This window comes from Falco cherrug, chromosome 15, assembly GCF_023634085.1.
Source record: "Falco cherrug isolate bFalChe1 chromosome 15, bFalChe1.pri, whole genome shotgun sequence".
Classification (NCBI taxonomy): Eukaryota; Metazoa; Chordata; class Aves; order Falconiformes; family Falconidae; genus Falco; species Falco cherrug.
This window is the reverse complement of record NC_073711.1, coordinates 9426942-9447811: the sequence shown is the minus strand read 5'-3', so window position 1 is coordinate 9447811 and position 20870 is coordinate 9426942. Positions and strand designations below refer to the sequence as shown.

The 20870-nt window shown below is 38.2% G+C and overlaps 1 protein-coding gene across 3 annotated transcripts in view; it reads left to right on the top strand.

The window, feature by feature from the left end:
* MTM1 (myotubularin 1) overlaps positions 1-20870 on the top strand; it is a 48755-nt gene that overhangs the window by 16331 nt on the left and 11554 nt on the right. For 2 of the 3 annotated variants that reach the window (XM_055727572.1, XM_027799493.2), the window contains 7 exons: positions 35-129; positions 1152-1262; positions 2183-2284; positions 11963-12046; positions 13921-14070; positions 15898-16086; positions 20487-20672. In XM_055727572.1, the coding sequence (XP_055583547.1) occupies positions 35-129; positions 1152-1262; positions 2183-2284; positions 11963-12046; positions 13921-14070; positions 15898-16086; positions 20487-20672 (917 nt within the window). Of the gene's footprint in view, positions 1-14; positions 130-1151; positions 1263-2182; positions 2285-11962; positions 12047-13920; positions 14071-15897; positions 16087-20486; positions 20673-20870 lie in introns of all 3 variants that reach the window. The other variant, XM_027799494.2, reaches the window with a different exon arrangement.

Sequence of the window (20870 nt, the reverse complement as noted above, 5' to 3'; positions counted from 1 at the left end):
TTACAATCTTTAAGAAATGCTGCATTTCTTACAGACAAGGATGTTATTTATATGTGTCCGTTTAATGGCCCTGTTAAAGGAAGAGTGTACATCACAAACTACAGGCTATACCTAAGAAGTGTGGAAAATGTGAGTAATATGCCACAATTGCTTTGGTGGGATGAGTTGGCTTTAAACCCCCTTCCCTTCACCCCCACTGCTTTTGGTTTTTGTGGCCAGTTCATTTGTTTTAGTTGTGGCCCACGTATGCTTGTGGAATTGCATGGGAGGCTTTTCACTGGGAATGATCTGTTTGTAATAACCTTATCTTAACTGTGTAATGACTAAGTAGTAATTGCCTTTGTGCCACTAAGAAATCCATGTAAAAATGGAAGTTCTTTAAAGTCAGATGTGTTGTAAAAGTGTTATTTCTGCCTGGTAAAATTACAGTTTAATCACACTGAACTGATACCTTTATCTTTTGTCTGTTGGAGCTTTTTTGATAGCTGCTCCCTTTACGCTTACTCTATGATAGATCAAGGGCAGCAACTGATGATGTGCAATAGTTCTTAAAATGGCTGTCACTTAAACCAAGATTTTGATTGTCCTTGCTGCTGGAAAAGAAAAATACTTTGATCAATAGAACCTTACATGGGCGGTGGGAGTAGCAATGTGTTCGATAACAAGCGCATTTTATTCTCTTTCATGTTGCCACTTATCTGTTTCATAACATGGTTTTTGTTTGTATTTTTTTAAAAGTAAGGTTTTAGGACTATTGAACTGAGGTCTTTCTGGTTGCAGCTAACTCTACTAGTAATCTATTTTTCATTTTTTTTCTAGTTTATCCTGTGTGTCAATAAAGCCGTCTTAGCAGACAGAGGCAATCAGATGTGTGTAGCAGAAGGCATCTTTTAGGGTGTTGCCACCTTTTTTTCCTGCATACTGTATTAGGCATGAAGTATTTTTGTTGCATGTTAAATTGGATGGTATTCAAGACTGTAGAGTGACTGTGCAGACTTCGTAATGTGTTGGGAGGAGAGACTCAAATGCAGAAACACACTTCTGCTTCCTTGACTGTATTTCATGTTTGCTTTCTATTCTAGAATGCATAAGAACATTTCGCTTGAGTCTTCTTTTTAGATTAATCTTCCTTACTCAAACTTTCCTTGCAGGATCCAGTTGTAATATTGAATGTTCCATTGGGTGTAATTTCAAGGATTGAAAAAATGGGAGGAGCTTCAAGCAGAGGAGAGAACTCTTACGGATTAGATATAACCTGTAAAGTAAGACTTTCCAATAATTCAATAGAAAATGAAATCTATAGGTTCCTTTTCTCACTGCTTACCTATTTATAGGAATGAAAAATCACGTTCTTCACAGCTGAATTTAAAAAGAGGGGGGTTTGGACCTGGACAGGGAAATACCTTTTGTACAAAGGGCTATTTAACTGTCCTCTCTGCATGCGAGGAGAGGGGCTGGTCTTCCTTTCTGAGTCACTACTTGACAAGAGGTTTTGCACAGTAGTCCTGTTTTAGGGCATTATTCCTGCATTGCTTCATTATTTCATTAGTTCTAAAAGCAATTTTTTTATAATCCTAAAATCTTTGAAGAACACCTCAAACAGGGGTTTTATAAGCCATAAAGGCAGTGAAAAGCTTATGTAACAGCCATCTCTGTTTCCTTAGTCTCACAAGAAAATTGTTGCCATGAAAAAATATGGTCATAGGGAAGTTCCCAGTGGATAATTCAGGATCCTTTGACTCATTAATGGAGTATGTATACACATTTAATTCTTAGTAGTTAATGCGCAGATTGCTTATTTTGGATGTTAGTGATGAGAAAATAGCTAGGGACAATGTAGTCTGAACAGATTATTGGCAAATTTTCATTTTGAAAACATAGACTAATTCCCATCCTGCAAATGTTCAATAGCCCATGAGACTTCAGTGAATCAGATTCAGTCATTTCTGATGGCTTTATGCCAAAGCAGCATTTGCACCACACGGAGTGTGGTACTGCTTTATTTGTAGAATTCTTATGCTCTATTCTATTTTATGGTGTAAGAAATAAAAGTGTACATTCACAGGGGTTTGAGGTGTGTTGCAAGCAGATTCTAAATCATGTTTACTGTACTATATAGCATTTGTACATCAGATAAAAGTATCTTACTGCTTTCACTTAAAAGATAATGCCTTTGTTTTAGGATATGAGAAATTTACGGTTTGCATTAAAACAAGAAGGGCACAGTAGAAGGGATATATTTGAAGTCCTCACAAAATATGCTTTTCCCCAGTCACATAACTTGGTAAGTTACATCGTTTATACTATTGAGTTGTCTTAATGCAGAGTTCTTGCCAATTAACTTCAACTGTTTGACCTGCTAATGGACATCATGTCTGCTTAAAGAGAATAACCACAGAATCTGGTGTCAGCATAAACTAAAAAGAACTAATGGTTTTGTTTAGTACATTTACAACACTTAAATGTATGTATTTTTAAAGTTATGGATGCTGTATGCTATACTTCAAGTAAACTACTGAGCACCTCTGATCCACACAGATTTCATTGCTTAGAGACTGCAAGTTGTCCTCCTTAATTAGGAAATACAGTAGTACATGCCTTACTTGATTTCTTGAAAATATTAAAACTATTGGGCAGTCTCCAAGGTAATGATAAATATGAATCACCAAGAGTTTTACTTCAGGAAAAGAAGATATGGTAAGACAACACTTGTTTTATTGATGAAGCTGATGAAAAATATAACAGGCAGCTTATAGTGTCATGAATTTACACAGATTTATTTCAGGTTAAAAAAAAGCACCTTATGGAAGGAATTGAGCAACAATTATGTTAACTAACCATTACCTTCAATTTCTTTGCCCAAATCTGTGTATTGTTCTCGGTGTGAATCATTTTGACATCTCTTCAGTAAATGCTTCATTTTGTCTTTTGTAAAATTTACTTTACATTTTATTATGTTCCTTTCATTTAGTATAATTGTATGAGAGCTCTCTTCACAAAATGTTGGAGGGTTCTGCTATGAATTCTTAAAAAGTTTGTTCAGGTAATTGTTGAGTGGATGAGGCTGCAGCAGGAATCTTATTTCCTTCTCCGAAGGCACATGTCAATCAATGGGTTATACTCTATAAACATTTAAGTCTTTGTAAGTATTTTTGCAGAAATTTTGCATTCTGTATGCAAACCGTCTGTGGAATGAAAGCATAAGGAGAAATAAATGCTGTTGCTTAGAAGTTTTCGCTTTGCTTTGCAATCTCATCCAATATTTAATTATTCTCATGGTGAAGAATTTTTTTTCTTACATTGAGGACCTGTACAGATTTGCATGTAGTGACTGTGGGCAAATTAAGTTTTAACTGACTTAGGAGCATCCCTTATGGGATTTTTTCTATGGTGCCCAATCCAACTACAGGGCTTGAATAATATGGTGATAAGATGTGGACTTGTGTTAGGTTTTGTCATGCAAAAAGTCCCAGTTTTGGCGTCTAGCAATGATAGTGAGTAATGTGTGGAGTGGTACACTTCCTGCTGTATTTGTTGCACCTGTTGAACCTAGTAAAGCTCATCACTACATGGTCTGGCCCGTTTTGGATGTAACTTGCCAATAAAAGTTATGCTTTTTAACAAAAGGCTCAGTCAAGGCAGAGGTAATTTTGCCTCTAGCACAAAACTTGAAGATAGTGACAAAAGACAGAATAGCTGTACTTTATCTCTCTTAGCTCCTGTCGGGAGCAGCTTATAAACGTTATAAATTATGATTACTTTGGAATGAAATAAAGTGAGCCCATATTACATCATGGTTGCACCTGTCCTTATTTCATGATGTCACAATGTGGGTGAGCCCTTAATTTTAAAATGAGCTAAGCAAGTGTGTGGTATTTTTGGTGTGCTTTCACCGTCTTTCAGCAAGCAGTTTAAATTGATCCTGCTAAAGTTGGGTGTTTCTGCCTGGTTGTTCATTCCTGCCTTGGTTTTCCCTGCACGAGCTTGAGGCTTCATGGTGAACCAGATAGGGAACTGAAAGGAACTAAAGCTGAACAAGGAGGGAAAAAATAAAAGCTTTACCCTGCGTCGTTTCCTCAGTCTTGTAAGCCCAATGTGACAATGGGGTTGGGGCATCTATGGGTGGATGTGAATGAAGAGAAATTATGGGACTGCGTCTTTCAGTGGCTGGTTTAGAACAAGGTTTCACTGTCGGAATATGACAGCGTGTCTGGGCTGTGCATGCCTGTGCTCTCTTTTGAACGTATGCTAACGCCCTGACCATGCAGATAGCTCAGTCAGGGAGATCTTTTGTAAAGAATGTGCTGTGACTTCACATGACAGCTGGGTGAAGGTGGCAGTCCTCTGCTATTCAAATGCTGAGCTCTTGCTTTTCTCTGGTCTCCTCCTCTCTACCTGCCAGCCATGTGGTTGATTATTCCTCTCATACCAAACTGACAGTTCTATAATCACCAAGTAAGCCAATGTAGCTCACTTACCCAGCACAAAATACTCTTTGTTTTCTGAATTAGTCTTGTGCCACTTAATAAATTGATGAGACCTGGTTTTAAATCAATATGCATCAGAACCAGTGCAAGAGAGGGCTTGTAAGTAGAACAGGGAGCAGGCAGGAGAGAAAAGAGAGGAATATCCTATTTTTAGCAGTGTTAAAGTGCTAATTTTGCTCAGACCACCTTGTGGAACTGCAGCCTTGATCTTCAGCTGGTTCAGCAGCACTGATGCTTGTGCAGCTCTGCAGTGGAAAGAAGGCATCATCAGGACAATAAAGGTCTAAACTTTACTGTCCTGATTTTTATCTGTATTTCTATATTTTGTCAGATTTTTATTTGTAGTGGAGCCATATTCTTAGAGCTGATCCTAAAGAAGAATTTTCAGAGATGCTTTGCTTCAGTTTTCTTCATGCTGTACCATTCTCAGACAAACGAATGGTAAATACAGCCCCAAACATTATTTCTGGGTAGGGTGTACTTAGTGTTTTCATGGTGTTTTCTCCATCACCATCCCAACAGCAGTGTTTGAGAGCCTCTAATAAATCATGGGTCTATGTGCATCTATTGGTCAGTGTCTCAATGTTTTCCTTACTTCCAGAAACTAATTGTCTCTGTCCAGTTTGAGCATAGGCTGGGTTCAGATCTCCTTGAATCAATAACATAATGTAAAATCTGATAGCCCAACTGACAGCATAGTTGATACAGAACAAACAACTGCTATCCATAATCCTCTGTTGCATTTGCCAACTTATGCTAATTTAAATTGTGCTAAATTGAAAAGTTGTTGCTGAGTGTTTTTAAAAAGTTAAAAAAATAATCACGCCCCCAATTAAATATTTATAGTACTCCACAAAAGATGAGATATATTTAGTCTTTGTAGTTTAGTTTCTGCATAGCAGCTGCTTCACTTCCTGATCTTATCTTGAAACTACACATCATCATTTTTATAACATTATTCGCCACCATAATACCTACATGATACATACTTATTTCTAACCATGATAGCTCTGTGGGAATGCCAGTTTTGATGAGAGACGCTGGTAGTCATGCTGTCTGACTGACCTCTCCCACTCCCGATGTAGCTAGTTAAAGTATAAGGTTACTGTATTTGCAAATGATCAGAAGTTAATTATTTAAATACTACAATGCCTGATCTTAGTTGTTAGATGAACATGTATGATGTAACTGGCTGAGTTGTAGTAATGGCACATTAAAAGCAAGGGTAATGATATCTTTAAACACACTGAGAAACTGACAGCCTTTTCTACTAGTAAAAGCTTATGATATATGAAAAGCATAAACCAGTAAGTTAGGAATAGAAAATACAATTTACTTTGCATGTGTGCAACACTTTCGAGTTTTGCTTCTTTCTTCCTTTGTAATGCATATTGTACAAATAATAAATTGTATATATGTTATATGCTCATGTACAAGTAGAGCGTGTATTTATGTACTGTGTTCTATAAATAGACTAAATATTTAACTATTTGTAAATAGACTGCTTGCCAGTCTGTATTGTCAGATTGCAGCTGCCCTCTCCTCTATGGTACAGAACTACATTGTTGTGAGCAACCGATGTATCACATACTATTTTTGTGTGCAAAATGGTAATGATAAGTTGAATGTTGAAGACAAGCACTTGATCTGTAGGAGGACTGAAAAAGAGACACTGTGTGTTGACATTGCAGGTTAGCACCTGCAAGGAAGTAAACAGAATTATTTGCACAGTGAAGCATAAAAAGGAAGCTTAGCAAAAACATTACAAAATTTGAAAACCTGTTTTAAAGTGAAGTAGTAGCCTTCTGCTGCAGGTGAAGCAGTAGTCGTCTGCTTTTAGACTATGGACCTGCAGTTAAATCCATACTTGCATTCTGTGCAAAGAGGCTTTAATTTGCTTTTACAAAAATCTTAGTTGATGTATTGTTAAGTCTTAGTTGTTTTGTTTAACTACAGGTATTGATAGATCACTACCCTTGTACCCCGTAAGTTTTCTGAGTGATGATTTGCTATACTTTTATTTATTTCTTACCTCTTTAATGCTTTCCTTGACTACATCTTTCTATATCCCATGGCAGCTGAAAAGAATTTGAAACTGATTTTAATTAGTTGATAGACTAATAGGAATTGATGGGCTTCCATCAGACATGTAGCACTAATCTCTGTCAAACTTAAACCAGATTTAGTCAGTACATTGGAAGTGATTGCAAACTACCCCACTTTGAACCCAAGATGTGAGATAAAACCAGCAATCAGTATAACTTAAGGTAGATCTGTGCTTTATTCAAGTGGCTTATGGCTAGCTGGGCTCAGTACTGAGAGGAGGGAGGCCAGCTCAGGCTTGCCGCCTGAAGCACTGATTTATTGAACAGGTCGTCTACCTGAAACTTGTACTGTTGCTTGTATTTAGGATCCAACCAAACTAACCTAGGCTTGGCTCAGGTATACCTGTACAAACCACAGTTAGACTTTCTGATTATATGTTCCTGATTTTTAAAAAGCCAGTTCATGTTCTAAAAAAACCCAAACCACTTTTATTGCAATATTGTGCTGAACCTGAATGTTTCCTGTGTGTAGGTTTTATTTTAAAAAAAAATCCAACCTTTTTTGTCAAATTCAGGCATACGTAATGAAGCTGCAGTTGATTTAATTCCTGGGAAAATGGGCTGGGTGCAATAGGAGCTATGGAGAAGTGCTTTTTGTTGGAGAGGAAGGATTAACAATGAGAGAGGAGAATGGATTTTGTGTGGAGTGAAAAAAGAAATGAGTGGAGGTTAGGGTGGAGGCTCAGAGTACCTAAAGTACTGTTGGGGGAGAAGGAGGGTTTAGCAGGGATGTGCCACTGATGTGGAGGGAAGGAAAGATGTGTGAAGAAGGCATGGAGCCTAACTAGCCAACTTATTATACTCTGGTATTTGAAAGGCTTGCCTGAGTGCCTAATGATGTGCTGAGAGAGGTTGGCAGGGCTTTTCTGCTTTGTGGAGTCATGCAATTCCTGTAGCTGGTCATGTACTTTGCTTCTCTGACCTTCCTCTGCCCTCTGAAGGATATAAATATACACCCAGCTGGTCCATACTAAATGCCTATGGGCAGTGAAGTAAGTTCCTTGTTTTCATCCTGACATGTGAGGTGTGTGTATGTGAGGGGCACTAATATGAAAGAACCTGTATCCACAAAAAGCCAAGCCATGTATTTTATTAAGGTAGCATCTCTCAGATCTTATGTTAAATGATACAAGAATTTATGCATAATATGTTGTAAATGGCATGATTTCTTTGTCCCCTTTGCTTGCTGCAATGTAGAATTGCATTCAGATTATGTGCACTGTGGCATGAAAGCTTCAGCAATGTTAAGTTAATCAAGACATACAGATACAAACATACTGTGTTTAATCTGTAAGCTTGGGTTATTTAGGATGAAAGTGGAAATATGTGGGTCGGTAGTGCAAATGTGAAGCTTACCTGAACTGTAGCCCTTCTGGGATTTAAATAATATTTATCATGCTGATTTGTTCACTATGATGGGCTTTGTCAATTTGGTGCATCAGAATAATAAAAGGTCCAATTTGGTAAAATATGTTATTCAATAGAAATTACTTCACATTGCTTATTATCACATTTTGTTTCTAATAAATAATGGTAATGTACAGACGTGTGCTAAATATGGCTTGTACTGGCACAACTGAGAAAATACAATTGTATCCAAGCACATCTCTTATGTTTGCTTAAGTATGTGATTCTTAGTATTAAAATGTTTATAAGTGTGGGTTGCTTGTTACACTGAAGTGAAAATGTAGTTTGAAATTAGACAGAACTGTGTAAGATAGAAACTTTACAAATCTTACGAGGAGCAGCTGAGGGAGCTGGAGTGGTTTAGGCTAGAGAGGAGGAAGCTCTGGGGGATATTATCGCTCTCTACAACTACCTGAATGGAGGTTGTAGGCAGGTGGGGTCAGTCTCTTCTTTCAGATAACAAGGGACAGGACAAGAGAAAATGGCCTCAAGCTGCACCAGGGGAGGTTTAGATTGGATATTAGGAAAAATTTCTTCATGGAAAGGGTGGTGAAGCATTGGAACAGGCTGCCCAGGGTGGTGGTGGAATCACCATCCCTGGAGGCATTTAAAAAACTTGTAGATGTGGTGCTTGGGGACATGGGTTAGTGGTGGGCCTGGCAGTGCTGGGCTTAACGGTTGGACCTGATTGTAAAGGTCTTTTCCAACCTGAATGATTCGGCAATTCTGTTCTCTGAAATGAGTATGCTGTTTTAAATGCTTGTTCTCCTACTCTGATTTTTCTGCTGTGCTATGTTGGAATACAGAGGGATACAAATTTTATTTTCATCAATTGAGCTGCCTAAGTGGATGTGAATGTACAAAAATCTTAGGTTTGAATGGAACCATACTATGATTGTCAGAGCAGAAAAGGAAGCATTTTTACTCTTGGAAACTGCTTTATATATCGCTTTGTATATTTTGTCATGAGAGACAGGCCTAAGGTAGGATGAGGATACTGCTGTATTTCAGACTATAGCATTTAGCCTGGGCTAACATTCAGGCCATTTTCACAGAAAATTTCAAGGCTTGAAATATCAAGTCTTAAGTGAAAAGCCATGGGGGGTGGTGGGGGTGGGATTCAGATCCTCAATCTTTCATACAGTGAGTAAGATTTTCAGTAGTAACCAGGTTAATTGTACAGTCTGCAATGCACACATATAAATGTGTGTATATAAATTTTTGTTATAAGTTAGTCAACTCTTGCAGAAGAAAAATAATTTTTAGTCTTTAGGATTTTCAATACTATTTATTTTTAAATATTGTTCCTGTTGGAGTATACTTCAAGAGTATTCTCTGAATTGCTGATAAAAATTTAAGTCCAGACTTTCCTCCATACACTTCCGTGTTCATTGTAGTGTTCTTTTATTTGTTAGTCTTAAGATTTGTGCTGGTTGATCCATGCTACTAATGTGGGTTTTTTCGTGAGCAATATAGGAAGAATTTGCACTACCTGGAATGTCAACAGAACTGATGAAGGTTAATTGTCAGCTTTAATAGTTGTGGGTTGTGTGACTGAAAGCTTTGGTCGTAGATGCGGTAAAGCTGCTGTAGCCAAGTGTTTTAAATGAAGCATGCTCTGCATAGTAGGATTTCATTCTTGCAGAAAGGATTCTGTCCGTCCCCTCCTCATGCATAGTAAATTTAACTTGTTTTTTAAAAGGTGAAAACAAAATACAGTTTTCCTTCTGTTTTCTTGTGGATTATTTTCTGGGTAATATGAACAGCATAGCTGCCATTTGTTTATTTCTAGTTTTGAGCAGCATCATCTTTATTTTTATCAATAAAATCTTCTGTGTAACAGCTATCACAGTGCACTGTAATAAGCTCCTGTGTTTTACTTATCAGGGCTTAAGCTGGGTAATTTTTAAGTTCTCACCAGGAAACTTGCAGTAAGGAGCAACTTAAATATGTCTCAAAGGCAGGAATATCTTAAGTCATCTGTTAGGATTCCAGTGTTTCTGTTTCCTACTGTTGTTAAGTTTCTTCTTTGTCTCTGGTTCTTTGGTGAATTCTTAGCATAGTTGCACTTTGGGATACAGCAAATTCCTTTGGGGAGGAGGGGATAGTTCTTGTGTGTTGCTATTTATTAGTAGTTCAGCAAATCAGTTGCATCTACTGCTTTAGTGATAGTTCTGTTTTGCTGTATTCCTACTTTGCAATTAAAACAAACAACCTTTTTCAGGTTTTTCTGCCTAACTTCTGATAATTGCATCTACTTCTAGTGGTATGTTTTTCTTCTGGTACAGTTGATGTCCACCTTTTTCCTTTTCCTTACTTCATCTCTCCCTCCATCCCACTTGAGAGCAGTTTAGTTAGTCAAAAGAATCCATGTTATTTACTCCCACTGAAGGCCTACCCTTTTAAAAATGGTGAAGACATTCAGAATACACGGTTTGGGAATGCATTGCTTGCTTCTGCAACTTGCTGATGAATTTACTTGCTCTAAAATACTGATTTAATTTCAAATCCCAGTTTCTAAAACTAGTGGGATAAAATCTCTTGTGTGAGTAGTAATGTCCTTTTGAAATACTTGTTGATTTGAAATACATGAGGAGAAAACTACTCCTTTTGGAGGGATTCATTTTTGTGGGTTTTAGTGCTGTTTACCGTCTAAACCATTGTAGCATACTAGGCTAAACAGAATTGCCTTGAGCCAGTAGGGTCTGCATTCATAAGATGGAAAGACACCCTCCTCTGGGCCCGAGGTGCACGTAGGAAACATTGCTGCCTTATCTCGGTAGATGGAATCATGGCACCTTAGAACCATGGGGGTTTTCCTTGCTTGCCAGGTTTTCTGCATTTCTGCTTAGTATGGGTGTAAGCCTGTGAAAATGATGTAGATTTGGGATGTTTGGTTTAGCGTTCAGTTTCTTCTTTTAATATCTTTGAATAGCTAGCAGACTTTCAGCTTTTTTTTTTTTTGTTACAAATGACCTGTGATGGGCTTTTGAATGCTTTCTGCTCTGGTTGCTGTTACTCAGCTCAGGACAACGCATTCTCTTCCACATTTGTTGGTGTTTTTTGGGGTTTTTTTTCTTCTTTCTTTGAAACAATTTAGTTTCATGTTCCAGTTGGCATCTGAAGAATTTGTAAGCCACCAAAATCATTTTTCTCAATGAAGGATATTCTTAAACACTTGGTTTCATCATAAACTGTAGAAACAAACAAAGAAAAAAAGGGGTTAGTTAGGTATTACAGCCCACTTTAATTGAAAGGAGAAGGAAGCTGAAAGCTGTGAGGAAGTTCTCAGAATCTGGGGTGAGGATACTGTGTTTTATAAATGAGTCTTGAGAGTGAGCAACAAAGCAAGAGGAAAAGTAGATAGTGTAACCTGCTAACAACGTATTTTGTTACATTTTCAATGGCAACTTTTTAATTTCCATGGTGTTCCAAAGTAAACTGGATTTCCACTAGTAAGGATCAGTTGGGTAGGGGATGCAGAAAGAAGGTTGCTTCCTAATGGCAATGAATAGCAATTAAAACCTTTTTACACTTTCAATTTAGCATCTAATATTTTATGTAGTAATTGCAGCTGCACCTATTGGAGAAATTTTGGTGAGAAGATGGTGGTTTATATGGTGAGGATATGAAATGCAGGTAGTAATCAAATATAAACTATTTTAAAACTTCAACCTCCTCCCAGTAAAAAAAAAAAAAAATCCAACAGTTTAAGCTGTGTAATTTTTATTTTGTCACTTCATGTTTTAGCTATTGTCACATTTTCATTATTTCATTAGCAAATCTGTATTGTTTGTTACTTCTTGGTCTTTGTTTTACAGTCTTAAAAATATCAGATTTAAATGGAGAGAATGGGGCTGGCATGGAAGAGTCAGTCCTGTTCTGTGGTGGGGCTTAGGGTATAACTGATGAGCCCTTGTATTTGCTCAGTTTGGTGTAACAAGCTTCTTTTACATCCTACAGCTTTTTTTTGCATTTGCAAATGAAGAAAAGTTTTCTGAAAATGGATGGATGGTGTACAATCCAATGTCTGAATACAGGAGACAAGTGAGTTATTAAAGTTGCAGTTGCCTGGTGCTTTCATATCTGACAATTTACGTAGAGGAATTATTACTTGTATGTGTCTCTTACCAGCTGTTTTGTGGGGGGAGCTCAGAAAAGATGATGATGGAAATACAACTTGGAAAAAAAAGTAAAGAAAAGAAATAAACCACTGGAACCTTTAAAAAATTGGAGTGTCACAGGAAGGTAGTCTTTGCTCTTTGAAGGAAGTTATTGATACTTCTTAGAATGTGCCACTGTTAAGTGAGCAAGGGGTGGGGAGAATGTGCCGAATATGTAACTACAGTGTCCTAAATATAAATTTGATTTGGTCTTTGATTTGGTCTAGTGCTTCCTGAGGTGAAGGGAGGAAAAAAAAAAGTTTTTTAGAAGCAGTGTTGCTTTATAGAAGTTAATTATATGTCTATTGGTATTCTACCTTGCTCTTTAGGTGATTTTGGAAAAATGTCAATGAAAGAGGATGATATATTCAATTTTAAAACACCTTTTAGAAAATTTAATGTTGCTTTAAATAGGACTTTTTTTTAATTATATAGCAAACAGTAAGGCCTTCCTTAGATTTATTTTCTTTTTCCCTCCATAGTTTTTTGGTTCAAGGTTTAGTGGCTGTTATGGTTTAACCTGAGCCAGCAATGAAGTACCACGCAGCTGCTTGATCACTACCCCCCTTCCCTTCCCACCCTGCCCCTGGTGGGATGGGGAGGAGAATTGGAAAAAGGTAAAACCCATAGGCTGAGACAAGAACAGCTTAATAATTGAAATAAAGTAAAAATAATAATAACAACAACAATAATAATTGTAATGAGGAGGAGAGGGAGAAAGAGGAATAAAATCCAAGGGGAAAAAAACAAACAAAAAAGTTATGCAGAATACAGTTGCTCACCACTTGCTGACCCATGCCCAGCCAGTCCCTGAGCAGCAAACAGTGGCTCCTGGCCAGCTCCCCCCAGTTTATATACCGAACATGATATTTTATGGTATGGAATATCCCTTTGGCTAGTTGGGGTCAGCTGTCCTGGCTCTGCTCCCTCCCGGCTTCTTGTGCACCTCCTACCTGGCAGAGCCCAAGAGACTGAAGAGCCCTTGACTCAGGGCAAGCACTGCTTAGCATCAACTCAAACATCAGCGTGTTATCGGCATTGTTCTCATACTAAATCCAAAACATGGCACTGCACCAGCTACTAGGAAGAAAATGAACTCTATCCCAGCTGAAACCAGGACAGAGGCCTAAGACCCAAAAAATTAAACTGCAGCCCCCCACACAAACCCACTCTGTGTGTATGTGTGAAGGGCTTATCAGTCTTTCTCAGTTTCCTGGCTGCTGTTTGTGAAATGTCTTACTGAGCAGACTGCAACTAAAACTTCTTGTTTCTCAGTAAGAAAGCTACCGTAATCTTACTTTTAACCTGAAGGTAGTACAAAGTCACAGCGAAGAAAGGTTGAGGTGAGCCTTCCTCCCCCTGTCTTCTCAGGACCATAGTCTCTTCAGCAGGCAAAATGGAAAGGCAGAGCTTTGACGGATGAGAAAAGGCAGTTTTCTTCCCTCGATCCCATCATTAAAGAAATGCACCTACTAGTTTTAATCATTGTTTTGAAACTTGTTGTAAGAATAGAATTTTGTATGTAAGAGAACATGAGATAGCTCTGCAGTAGTCTAAGGCTGTGAATTCGTCATCAATGAGCTATTTTGTGTGGTCTTGTAATCTTTTTTTCTTCTATTGTTTTGAAACAGTACTGTAGTTAGATTAAATTGGTAGGTTGTTGCCACCATGTGGCCATAACTTCTTGTAAAATTCAAGAGCAGAATTATTATTTGTATAGCCAAAAATATGTTGAAAAACTTTGTGTTACATTTTTAGGGACTGCCTAACGAACGATGGCGAGTAACTTTTATTAATGAACATTATGGCCTGTGTGACACATATCCATCACTCTTAGTAGTGCCATATAATGCAACTGATGATGATCTCAAGAAAGTTGCTGCCTTTAGGTCCCGAAATAGAATCCCGGTGAGTATGATGTGATGAAAGTTACCTTATAATGTAGCTAGTTTTAAGTATGCATCCAAACAACTTTTTGCTGATTGTGACACAGAGCATGGTTTTTTTGGAACTGGTTACAGCGGAATAGTTTTGATTGGCTGGTGGTTTTACTGCTTGAAACTAGTATCTTGGCCAAGCCAGATTTCCGTTTTCCCCCCACAACAATCACCCATTCCAACTTGGTTGGTTTTAACTTGACTTTTCTAGTAACAACTGCCAGCATTGCAGATTCCCTTTTCTTAATGAAGTATGAGCCTTAGACTACCATCTGTACTACTTTGACTATCATTGGATGCACATAAAAAGTGATAGCAAATGTTACTCTCCTGTAAGCAAACCGCATGGCATTTAAACATAGTTTCAATGGTCAGTCCTAAAATAAGACCTCATGCATAGTCTCTGTAGCGAATTCCTGGGCTTTTTAGCCCTTTAAATTGGGCTGTTTAAGATAAACCCATTTGACCTTTTGGGTATATTTCTGTAACTAAAATTCCTTGAAGTAAAAGAATTTTTATGTATCAGCTTTTTGCAGCACTATAGAAAATTTTAATTTCTACCACAATACAATCTGGTTTAACTAATATTTCCATTCGGCAGACTCGGAAGAGGTACTAGATTCTTAGCCAGTATCAGAAAGCTGCCTTGAATCTCAGTTAATTTCGAGCAGAAGCAAAACTCAGTATGATAAATATTTATTAGATATGGTGTTTACTGACAGGCTAGGCCTATAATTATAAATTTACTATATATACACACACATGTAATATATAATGTGTATAAAATATATATGTTAAATATATAGTGTGTGAATATAGTTCTTATAGCCTAGCTGTATCTTCTCTGTCATCTCAGAATTCATGATGGGGCTTTTGTGTGCCTGTGCAGTGAGAGTCATTTCCTTGGTAATAGTAATCTTATTCTTGTCAGGAAATAACCGATCATACTCACCCACACACACTCTGACAGGTCTCATTCCTAGATATACAACTAAGGGTTGTATTACAGGAGTGAATACTTCCTGAGGAATTTTTTTTTTTTTTTAATATCTGATGTTCTTTCACTCTGTAACCCACAACTTTCAGACTGGATGAGAGTGCTGTTTCTTAATATTCTTCATTCATTGCTACAAAGTTAGAGATTTTGCCGGCTGCTTATCTTTAATCTCTTGCACTGTAGTATGTTCCCTGGGCTGCACGCTCTCTCTTGTTTGTGTTAAGTCCCCTCTGACTGAGAAGAACAACAAAGGCAGTGTGCACTTTGTTCCAGTGCCCCCTCTTTGTGAAGAGGGCTGAGGAACAAAATGTTCTTTAAGGAGAAGTGGAAAACATTCAAGATACTCTAGAAAGGTTCAACTTTCCTTCCTACTCCAAAAAAAAAGGAAAAGTTGTTCTTGTAGAATTGGAGCATTTTAGTCACTTTCTACAATGACTTCATTCGTCTGAATTGCTTCTTAGTATCAGCAGGCATTGCTATGTTTGTTTCCAGTTTGCTTTTCAGAATTATTTGTGCAACTTGTAGGAAAATATTAGAATGCATTGGACTGTATAAGTAAGTATAATTTCAATAAAAGTTAAGTATTTAAAAGAACGAACTCTTCTAAAGATTATTACTATTAATACTAAATTTTATGAGACTACAGTGGAAGCAGTTAAATGTCTGGGGATTATCTTTTGAAGAAAAAAAAGAAGTGTTAACCTTCATATTAGCTCTTTTAAAGAATGTAACTTTGACATTTCAAGTTACAATTTGTTAATAAAATATATTTCTTCTGATGTGTTTTTGACACGTGACTAGGTTCTGTCATGGATTCATCCAGAGACTCAAGCTGTTATTATGCGCTGCAGTCAGCCTCTTGTTGGAATGAGTGGCAAGCGGAATAAAGATGATGAAAGATACCTTGATATCATCAGGGAAGCTAATGGGCAAATCTCAAAACTTACCATCTATGATGCTAGGCCCAATGTCAATGCAGTCGCGAACAAGGTAAACAGATGCTTAATAGTCATATTTGTGAAGGGGGGTGGGAAGGAGACTTAGTGTCAAGTTTTCTGTGAGGAGGTTTGTGGGAGCAGTACTAATCTTAATGTACATAAACTTACGTAAATAAATATATATTTACATAACCAAATATCGGGGCTCAAGGCCATGAATGCCTTAAGCAGGTCATAAGCAGGATTTCAGGACCCTGTGTGGATTTCCAGACACGCTTTACCCTGTCTGTTAGTAGTCAAGCACAGATCTTAGCACGGGACTGAAATCTAATAGGACTACACCTGCACTGTGAGGTAAATGTAAGGCTGTGCTGTAGAGCGTGCCCTTTGTTGAGTGACATGCCACCTCTGTGCAAGCCACAGCTCTGCTTCATATCCTCTGGAAAAGTTCTGTCCTGGGAAGGCTGTGTGCATAAAGCCTAGCCCACTGTTAGGCATCCTTTGTTTGGCTCTGGGAGTTTAGACAACAATTCTCCCCCTTTGGACTTATTTCAGTCCAGGACTAGTCCATTTCCATCACATTTAGGTGGAGCTTGAGTGACTATATACATATTGTTGTTACTAACTGGTATTGTGTGCCCAGTGAGATGTAGTAGTACCTTGGAAGCAGGTAACTTTGGGAGGGAGGTATGCATTAGTATTACAATGAGATTTTCATCTGAGGAAAGTAATTTCACCACAATGGTTAGCTCAGCCACAGGCATCTCATGGATTCTTCATACAGCAACTGGTATGCAGCTGATCAGCTGTGTGGTGCCATCGAGTTCCCATTCCTGCAGGGAGCATGGCAGAGCCTGGCTGTGGTGTCTGCACTCTGCTCCATCCTCCATTACTCCTATCAGCATGTGCTGAGCTGGCAGGATGTGTTGCTTAGGGAACTGTGGTCATGTAGATGCATTGGTGATACATGCCAACCATCCTGAAGGTGGTAGCTGTACTTTACCCTAAAAAAAAAAAACACCTACGCTTCTGTTAGGACCCAATTTTCTCTAATTCCCTGCCTCAAGGTGATTTTCCCACACATAGAGCACATCAGACTTTGTTGTGCTCCATGTTCATATGAAAAAACCTAATTAGGGAGAGGCGGTGAAGGACACAAGTTTAATGCTTTCTTCGTATGAGAATGTACAAACTTCACTCCCATGTCTAGGATAGTCCCTTACACACTGAACTTCAAGCACAAATGAAGTGGGTGTGCTCTTCAGTACTTATTAGTGAAGGTGTGTGTCTGCACAGCAAAGAGCATGAGAGAAATGAGCTTGAGAGGGTTTGACATCTTAGGGGAAATAATGAGTGTGCTTATCTGGGAGAGAAGGAATTACAGCTCCTGAGTAGTTTTTTGGCACAAAATGAACACTAATTTAGTGGAATGAGTCCTCTTCAATGTTTGTGCTGAAAGGAGCATGAAATGGTAAAGCTTCTTGGCCTCTGTGAGGTTTCTGTGTTACAAACATTAAGTTGCTTCAGAATTCAAGAGGGACAATAATGTTAGTGTTTTGCTCTGCGCAGCTTAAAAGCACATACATGTACCTTTATGGCCCTTTTTCTCTTTGATAGGGAATATAATTTATTAAGGAAGAAATGAGGTGCTTTTTTTGTATAGCACACACACTTTCAGAAACTGTATCCTAGGGTCTGTTTGGCTAGGTTTTCATCTGATGGTTTGTATTTTGAGGGTCTGTGTCAGTTGCTTGCAAGTTGCATTATCCTCTGCAGACTGAATTTTTGTGGGTGAACAAAACATGTAATCCTTCTGTTTGCCTTGTGGAAGGAATGTCAATTCTTATATTACCTTAAATTTTTCCTCAGTTCTTGGACAAACTCAAACTTTTACCCCATTTGTTTCAAAGATGTATTGTGGCTGAACTTTATATACACATACTCACTGAAGTATGAAACACAGTTTTCAGCTTTTTAAATTGGTATATTTCACCTATGTGTTGAAATTAACTCCTGATATGCCTAAATATGAAACAATCATAGCGGTAAAAGCAGTAGGGTGCATTGCTAGGTCTGAGGGACAGTGTCATAGAGTGCAAGCCGATGTTGATCAGCACTGAGAAAAGTTTTCTTGAACAGCTGTGAAGATTAGTGTAAGCAAAATCTTGGGCTATGCTACTCATGCATTCCTGTGTTCTTTGTACATAGGTCAAGACCACACAGTCAGTAGGAGTTGCAGCAGCCCTGATGCTAAAATTACAGTTATTCCTCACCAGGACTTCATGATACTCAAAGGAAAGAGAAAAATAGTGTCATCGCTTCTTTTAGCACAAACCCTGGCACAGAGAATACCCCCACATCTGAGGAAGGAGATAGCAAGCATAGAATAGAGAATACTGTGCTAGTATACAGAAATGTAGGTGGTATTAACGGGCAAAGGCTATACTGTACCCTAGGTGGTTGCTTGATGTGTCTTGATGTGTAGTTGGTGGCTGTAATGGCTTACAAAGGCAAAATTTAGTTACCACAATTCATGGAATGGCATGGGTTTGTTGTCTGCAGGAAATGCAATTTTACAGCTAAATTCAGAAAAATCTCATCAGTGGCACTGCATTCTGAAGTATGTGTGGGTTTTCCACTTCCTTTTGTGACCAGGCACATCCTCTGTAGTGGTGGTGATTCAGTGTTTTGGGAGAGCAGCAGTAGAATGGACTTTCTACTTATGTGGCTCTTTAACTTCTTAATGATCCAAATACACATTTAGTCTTCAGCCATAAAAGTTAACGTTAGAAAAGTTGCTTTTAAGTAAACTTAAATGTTACTACTAATTTACTACTTAGAGGCAGAATCTAAGATTCTTGAACTTAATTCTTAAATGAAACATAGCTTATTCTTAACTGAACTCTTTAATTTTAGTTGGATTTGTGGGTTAACCCCAGCTGGCAACCAAGCACCACACAGCTGCTTGCTCACTCCCCCACCCAGACGGGTGGGGAGGAGAATTGGAAAGGAATGTAAAACTTGAGGGTTGAGATAAGAACAATTTATTAATTGAAACAGAATAAAAATGAAAGAATAATAATAATTACTATAACAACAATAACAGTTATAATGAAAAGGTGGGGGAAAGAATAAAATCCACAGGGAACAGGATAAAGGAAAACAAGTGATGCAGAGTAGAACTGTTCACCACCCACTGACCGATACCCAGCCAGTCCCCAAGCAATGATCCTCGGCTACCCCCCTTAATTTTATATACCAACATGACGTCCCATGGTATGGAATACCTCTTTGGCTAGTTTGAGTCAGCTGTCCTGGCTGTGTCCCCTCCCAATTTCTTGTGCCCCTCCAGCCCTCTTGCTGGCAGGGCCTGAGAAACCGGAAAGTCCTTGATTTAGTATAAACATTACCCAGCAACAACTAAATCATCAGTGTGCCACACTGTTCTCGCATCGGAGCCAAAACACAGCACTGTAGTGGTTACTAAGAGGAAAATTAACTCCATCCCAGCTGAAACCGTGACACTTGGCCAAACATTTTATCATTTTTATCTATTTCAGTGTCATTTCAATTTTAGTAAACTAGGCAGTTCAAACACAGGAAAGCATTTTTGGTTTTGTTCTTTTTATTAGCAAGTTTGCACTGGTATACCTGAGATTTGTTCTCCTTTGAATTAGTGGTGTAAAGAAACAGACAAATCCTTTTGACTGAATTTCTAATTCATACAGAAACAAATGAGCAGTTGTATTCCCTGGTAGTGATGATCTCATATGTTATGAGTAATTGCTGTTTTGTGTGGTGTACTTTAATTTTAATTTAACCTTAATGATTTGTCTGGGAAGTAAGTTGATCTCTTTTTGTATTCAGAAACATGAGTTTGTTTACGCCTGGGTGGGAAAAGTGAACATCAACGAAGAAAAAAAATACTGATATTGTAATGTCAGTTGGGCAAGGAAAAGCCATTTCCACTGTGAATCTCAAAAGTAATGGGGAAGGTACCAGTGGCTTTTTATTCTCAAAGCAGTCTGAGTCCTGACTGATGCGATGCCGGCCCACTGTCCATAACCTGGCTGGTTCAGTCCGACTGGAAGGTCTCCAGGCCCCATAGTTCAAACAACCTTGTAGTGTTAATCTACTACTTTTAGGGTTACTCCCTTGAGATTTTGAAATGAACTAGGCTACCTGGAGCAACTTGAATGCCATTCTGGCCATGGGCTATATGTAATACACTTTGTCCTTTTGGACAAAGGAAGGCCCCCAAGTATCCTTCTCCAGCATTTGCTCCTCCAAAGTTTGTATCAGAGACTGATGTTTTAAACAAGCAACTGAAATTACATATTGCTCAACTACAAAACAAAGTATAAACAAAATTCAGTCCCTTCTTGTTCTGTTGAAGAGCTGCTACAACAGTCTATATGTGACTAAAGTTAATTTTAGATCTCTTGTTTGTAGGCAACTGGGGGTGGATATGAAGGTGAAGATGCATATCCCAACGCAGAACTTTTCTTCTTGGACATTCATAATATTCATGTCATGCGGGAATCTTTGAAGAAGTTGAAGGACATTGTTTACCCTAATGTGGAAGAATCACACTGGTTGTCGAGTCTGGAATCAACCCATTGGTTAGAACATATAAAGGTAACTTTTTGCTGTTTGAAATAACGCTTGACCAAGCCTGTCATGTCAGACTTGCTTTCTTTGCTGGACTTTGAGATAGTCCTGATACAGAACACACTGAACTACTTGGACTACAAAGCCAGCAGAGTATATTATGATTTAACATTATTAAGCAACAGTAGGTGAAATGCAACATTTATTGTCTACCTCAAGTCAAAT